This window comes from Anneissia japonica, unplaced genomic scaffold (assembly GCF_011630105.1).
Source record: "Anneissia japonica isolate Jap-2015-1 unplaced genomic scaffold, ASM1163010v1 scaffold287774_len439945_cov178, whole genome shotgun sequence".
NCBI classification, from domain to species: Eukaryota; Metazoa; Echinodermata; class Crinoidea; order Comatulida; family Comatulidae; genus Anneissia; species Anneissia japonica.
Genome location: NW_022725867.1, coordinates 97821 through 104933, shown reverse-complemented (window position 1 = coordinate 104933; position 7113 = coordinate 97821). Strand labels below are relative to the sequence as shown.

Genomic DNA, 7113 nt, shown 5'->3' with positions numbered 1-7113 from the left:
GTAATCTGCCATTAACAAAACATTGTAATATAATATCTTATTTCAGTTAATGCATCTTGATTACGATTAATATCAGGATCAACGTTTTCAGTTCCTTTGAGTTCCGAATCGGCATTTTTTTCGCGCTTTAGTTCCTTTCAGTTCCGCAAAAAGTTGAACTTGGGCAACTGAAAGGAACTAAACTCAACTCAACTTAACTTGACTCATGTCGACAAATATGCGCGACTGTCAGTTCCTTTCAGTTGCGGTCAGTTGCGTTCAGTTGCGTTCAGTTCCGGTCAGTTCCTTTCAGTTGCGCGGAGCGCTCATGTCGACGAGTTGAGTTGAGTTGAGTTGAGTTGAGTTGAGTTGAGTTCCGTGTCGACCTGAGCCTGCCTTAAGAAAAACAAATATCCCCCAAAAATAAACCCTGGATTTGTAGAGCTTCCGGAGATCGCCCTTTGAATAATATACTGGATTTAGACACATTTTATCAGCCTATGCCGCCATCATCATATTAATTATTTTGCATAATATATATATAGACTCGTGGGCATAGGATTCATCAATAATGTTATATTATTAATATTATTAGGTAGCCTGTTTTTTTTTCCTAACCTGATGTGTTTTTCAAAAACATGTGAGAAAAAAAAAATGATTCGGGTGGGAATTGACGGGTAATAATAATAACGGGTACTTCGCAACATTCTAATCAGGAAACCACAATAAATCGTTTCAGTATTCCAGCAGCTTTATTCTACATCAGAATTCACTATTGTACAATATCATCCTGATAATAAATTAGTTCGACTTTGAACATTCCAATAATTATTTATAAAATTCGTCTATAAAAGTACACTTTATTTATTTTGTCGACGGTATAAAAGGAACGGAGAGAATGCTAGCTCAGGCGGGAATCATGTGGGTGATGGACTTGTTCTGCTCTAATTGTTTCTCCATCTTGATGAGACAGTCAACGCCATCGATAACGGTTTGAACAAGCTCCACCTACAAAATGTGAAAATAAAACAAATATGATTAAATATTAATAATATGTGAAAGCAATCAAAAGCGGCAACAACAAGCAACAGCAATAACACCACCAACTGTTAATAGGCATAATAATAATAATAATAATAATAATAATAATAATAATAATAATAATAATAATAATAATAATAATAATAATAATACTGTAATAATAGAAGCAATAATAATAATAATAATAATAATGGATGATGATGCCGATGATGATGAAAATAATAATAATGATAATTATTATTATTACAAAGCTTAAAAATATAACTATTTCACCGTAGTGTTCTGGGTATTTGTATCTCGCCTTGTACTTAATATCTATTTCTGTGTATTATCTGCATTCTTCATATAATTGGCTCTGTTTAGTTTTTGCCTTTTTTTATTCTAAGAAAACAATAGCAAAACGCCGCGCAAACCTCTGATCTTCCGAGACGATCTAGATTGGAGATGTCGAATGTGCCGTCGGTAGAGGCGGTGTCAACACCTCCAGTGCCACGTTTCTGTAGGCGGAGTTTCTTCAAGATGGCGTCAAATCTCTTATCCTGGTAATTTAAATTATATAATTGAAACACAGCTATACATGAAATTTTAAAATTGAACTTGCCATATGATTCTAATAAATGGCTATACCATAGGGGGCGCTACAGATGAAACACTTCTACCGACACCAACAATAAAAATGAACAACATCACAAAACACAGCATCTAAAAACTAAATTACAATCAATATCGAAAAATAATAACAAAACTACAAATAAAAACCCTGTATCCTGACAAAGCCTAAATTAATGTAAACGTCCTCTATTTTACAGCACTCCACTATATACAAACGACTGCAAAGAAAGGTACAAAAAAAATTGTATTGTACACTCAAATTGCAGCGCTCTCTCAAATAGGCGCATTGAGACATTACATGCTGCTGAATGCATTCGAGTCGGAGTGGACACGCGAGCGACAACCTACACTATATTGCAGGGGTCCAGATACAATCCCTTATAGAATCTTCAGAGTTTTAGCCATTTTAATCTATTATTATTATATAAATGTTTTCAGACCTGGGGTTAGAGATTCTTCGACTCTGCTGGGGAAGCGAGTGGCAATCGAGGGCCAGAGATCCAAGTGGAAAAACACCAAGTAGGGACAATTGAGGGTCCCTTTCAAAACCCCTGTTTTATGTAAAGCAGGAGAACTAATGACGTTAAAACAAAAGTGTGACCATAAATTCTACTAGTGCGCCTTCATAGTATACGATTGCCAGAATCATGCTTACCTTGCAAACGTTCGGCAGCTTTATGTGAACACCTGCGCGTAATCCTGTTCCGAGGTTCGATGGACACGTAAGAATGTATCCCAAATGCTGATTCCACATGAAATCACTGCCCTGCTCTTTCACCTTCTTTTCAACCTGAAACACCAAAAATTACCATTTGGAAATAATTTTGATAAGATTTTAACGGTAAATTCTCATCTGCTGAAATGAATACAATTGTTTTAAACGGTTCTCGTCCGTGGCGTGTTTGGCATAATTTTAAGTATTTTATAAATTATAAATGCCAACTGTTGATTGGCTCTACTGTGGCTCGTAGAGGATTAGCAGGCGTGTGAAGGCGTGACAATGTGCATATGACTTCATGTGTATTATGTTATTGGTGTACGCATCTTTTAGAAACTTCTTTACAAACTCATGTAGCAACTATACTCTTTGCTCTTACTCAAGCGTGAGCTTAACATCCCCAGCTCTATACCGTCTCCATTGGTTACTGCGAATAAATTCAAGATCTTGTTATTTGTATTAAGTCCATAATTCTTCTTCTCACTATATCCGCAATTTAATTTGATTGCGCTCGGCTGCTGGCACTTGCAAGTCAGAGGTAAGGTCTACAATCTTCCATATTAACTGTCCCATTGGTCACCTTTAAAGTTGTGGAGAGCGTTCTTTCTCTGTAGGTTCCAAAGTTGCTTTGGTATCAAAACTGTGCATCATCCTTGCCTGTCTTCAAGTCTCGGATTAAACCCATCTTTTCACATTATTTTTATTTCTGATCTTTAAGCTGTTATTTATGTTTTCTTATTCTTCCTGAATTTTTCTTGTACTTAGACTGCGGTTTTCTGCACATATAGACGCGACGACATATTGTATACACTTAAAGTCGGGCACTCACTAGTATGACGGTCGTACGGTCAAACTCTGCTTCCGCCGTCTATTGATTGTCGGTACCGTGGCAATCTGAACGGATTGTAATTAAAAACGATCCGCTCGTGGTGGCTTCGCATTCTACATAGCATAGTTACTAACCTGAGGAATTTGAAATGCGTGACTACACCAGTTGGCTAGGGGCAACCGGGGTTCCACCCATTGCGGGGCGAAGGCTCCCTGGCGCTTTAACGATTTCAGAATTTTTGAGTTGTTTTCAAAACAATTTCAGGGAGTGTTTGTTGTCAATACCGGGTACATAAACATAAATATTTTAATAAAGCCACGAACAATTTTAGTTGTTTCCTCCTTAACTGCGTGACATATTTATGGTTACGAATGTGTTTCTGCAAAATGCATTTTTTTAAAAATAAAAAATCGCTATAAAATGCGGGACGGTCCCGCGCTATGCGAGACGGGTGGTAACTATGCCATAGAATATGGTTAGCCATCAGGGCCATAATGAAAACGCCGTTATCTTTTTTCTAACGCCGTCACGTTGTTCAATTTCAACCAATCACAAGCTTGAACCGCGCCAAAAGGGCCATGATAAAAGCGCCGTTTAGTTTTATTTTAACACCGTTACGTTGTTCAATATTGTTATAGGTTGGCCGAAAGGGCCATAATGAAAACACCGTTACATTAGTACATTAGTGCCCGGCCTAAATTACATTACCACGTAGACCTACCAATTGCAACCCTCGACAGAATCGTTCGAACACTGACCGAATGTTTCCACCTTTTTCCATAGAGATCACACGCGTATGATCTTCTTCGTTGATCCAAACGAGGAAGTTTTTATTGAAGTTGTGCCTGGTCAAAGAAGGAGTGATGAAATGTAAGATCATGAATAATCAACAACAGAATTTTACTTATATAAATAAATTGAACACTCCAACTGTCCGAAAAATAGAACCACTATGTTCTTTAAAATATCAGCAAGGATTTACCAGATTCCACGAGCATCTGGCCAGTCACGTGCCATTCCAGCTGACGTAAGCAAAGGCGATACAGGTTTATCAAATAGAAAATGATCGTCGATCAGTTGTTGCTGCTCGCTCTCAGTCATGCCTTTCAGAGGATAATATTTGCCTTTCAGGTCGCCCTGCAGACTTCCAAGAGCGTTGATGACAATCTATATAAAAAAAATAGTCTAAAAACTAACAGGTGGTATGTGAAACATGCCTAAATTAATGTTATTCTGTTCAAAAATACAAACGAACCCATCTCAGTTCATGTGTTAAGTACCGTAATTTATGTATAATATAGGAATTTAAAGCGCATTTTACCTGGAATGCAAGGTACTTATAACTGGAATAAACAAACTCCTTGCGCAATCCGTTTTTGTATTGTGTCGACGGGGGTGAATCTAGAGATGTCCGAAAATACAATATGGGCCAAAAGGGGTTGGGGTGATCGAGAGACAATTCACAACCACTACCTGGGGTCGTCGGGGCATGTCGAGCGAAATCTTGGTTATAAAACTCCCAGAAATAACTTTGAGCGACCAGTAATTTCTCTTTCTTTCTTTCCTGGTAGATATGCTCAAATCAAACAGCCTTATGAATTCTAAAATCAAAATCACTTTATGAGTACAGGAACTGCTGATAATCCCACCGCGTTTAACTTTAGCAGCCGTTCTTACCTTTTCAACTTCGCGACGTTCTGCTCGGTTGCATTTCGTTGGCAACGCAAATCCGCGTATGCTACGACCGGTGCGCACTCGCGATGACAACACGTACTTTGGATCAAATATTCCTCCACGAATCTTTCTGTAGTCCAGGTCGGTGGTATGAAAATCATCAACATCATACCCGTTGTGTCGGTCCTTTATTACAGGGTCGAATATCTCTGCGAAAACCTATGTAAAAAGTCAATGTATAATCTATTGTATAATTTTTGAATAATATTAGGCAAAGAGTGGCATAACCGAGGCCGAATCATACTCATAAACACATTTTTTTAGGTGTCTTAACGTGCCTAAAATGTTATCAATTTGGGTTTGTTTTACTAAGAATAGGTATGGCCTAGCGAAAATCAAGTGGAATAAATTATGGAATTATTCTTGATAGGGCAAGGGACTAATGTTTATTATGAGATATAGATAGGCCTATAATAATAATAATAATAATAATAATAATAATAATAAATATTATTATTATTATTATTACTGTATTATTATTATTATTATTATTATTATTATTATTATTATTATCATCATCATCATTATCATCATCATTACTAAAATTACAATTAGGCCTATCATTATCGTTATCTTCATTATCATGATCACCATCGCCATCATCACCAAAACACGAGACAGACCACATTTCAGTACAATCATTGAATATCTGTGTGTAGTTCAATCTGTCACACATTTATATATTTTTCGTATTTATATATATATATTTTTTCGTATGTTATTGTCCGTGTTCTTGTGTATTATTAAATTAATTTAGGTGTTTGTGCTTTTGTATTGAATATTTTCAGTGGCGAATCAAGGAATTTGAAATAGAGGGGCCCAAAGAAGGACTTTTTCAGCAGGAGGGTATACTACCTCGGCCCAACATGGTTGGGGCTGAGGTAAGAAATTTTATCACTAAGCACATCTAAATGGCAGGAAATGGCACTCTTTACCTTAGACTCAATATTTTAGTAGAATTTTCTCTTTTCCTAATTTTTATTATTATTTTTTTAATTTTGAAAAATTTAGGGGGACCGGACCGGCTGGCTGTAGTGCCGGCCAGCTGGCAAGTGTAGTGCCGGCCAGCTGGCAGTCACCTGATCAATAGACTCTGGTGGTCACATGATCCAATGTGTAAGGGCGGTCATGACCTATGACGTTGCGCCCCGGGATGACGTCATCGTCCCAACGAGAGGTTGGAGGGTGAAGCGTCACTTGAGATTGAGCGATAGCCTTTACAACACATACCATACTACGATTATACATTATAGTGAACTTTCACCTGGACCGCAACCCAGAAGTGATTTAGGTGAGTTATGCTATCATATAGATCTTAAGTCATCTGTAGTAATAAGTATAACACGATTTACTATAATGGCGACGAGGATTAAAAGGTACTTTTTAGGTACCCTGGTGGTGTGCAGGACCACGTACGTATGGTGTATCCAACGTAGCGTCCAGCAGCTAGCGAGGCATAGCCCGCAGCATCAACTACCTACCAAGGCCAATTAATTACTCGTTAACTGCCATCACCTTGAATTGGAGAACCGAGAAAGTACTGTGTGTCACTCTACTTATTCTGTTTTCTGAAGCAGGGTGTTCGTAATGTTTTCTACGTCAGAATATTCGAATATTCGAGTATTATTTTTAGTTAGGTCTGTCTTGGAAACGGGATCGAATGTTGTTCGTTGTTCTGTTCGGTTTCCGCCGAGCATTATGATTTATCTGACCCTGTCTTGGAAACGGGGGTCAGTATACTTCATGTAGTTTTATGTAGCGTCATGTTTTGGTTTAGTTAGACCCTGTCTTGGAAACGGGGGTCGTTTTATTCTTTTTGGTAATTCTGTCTTGGAAACGGGAATTGCCATTATGTCTAGATATATATTTACTTTAGTGTTGGGTCGAGAGTACGCTCCGATTCAGTACGTATTTTAAGTTTTTATTGGCTTATTGTGCCATGGATTTTTAGACTGTTATTACCGACAGTTCTACGGTTGTCGTTTAGGTTACTTTATCGCTAGATATAGGATTAACATAGACAGTTGTTGATTGTGTAGAATTAATTTTCGCCCTACATTGTGGGACGTCTCTTGCTCAACCATTATCAATTTTGGTTGACTCGAATTTCAACAACGCCGCAGTTTTGAGCGGTGAACATATTCCACTTTCAACCAATCACAGACAGGCATTGTTGATCTCGTCTGTGTTCGCCAGCCAA

At 37.8% G+C, this 7113-nt stretch overlaps 1 protein-coding gene across 1 annotated transcript in view; it reads right to left on the bottom strand.

Annotated features, from left to right (window-relative positions):
* Positions 1 to 726: 726 nt before the first annotated feature.
* Positions 727 to 7113, bottom strand: part of LOC117112953 (creatine kinase U-type, mitochondrial-like) — an 8306-nt gene continuing 1919 nt past the window's right edge. The window contains exons 2-7 of the mRNA XM_033256183.1: positions 4857 to 5072; positions 4162 to 4346; positions 3901 to 4024; positions 2288 to 2422; positions 1434 to 1559; positions 727 to 987 (exon numbers count right to left, since the gene is read on the bottom strand). Of these exons, the coding sequence (XP_033112074.1) occupies positions 886 to 987; positions 1434 to 1559; positions 2288 to 2422; positions 3901 to 4024; positions 4162 to 4346; positions 4857 to 5072 (888 nt within the window). The 3' untranslated portion in view covers positions 727 to 885. The remainder of the gene's footprint in view (positions 988 to 1433; positions 1560 to 2287; positions 2423 to 3900; positions 4025 to 4161; positions 4347 to 4856; positions 5073 to 7113) is intronic.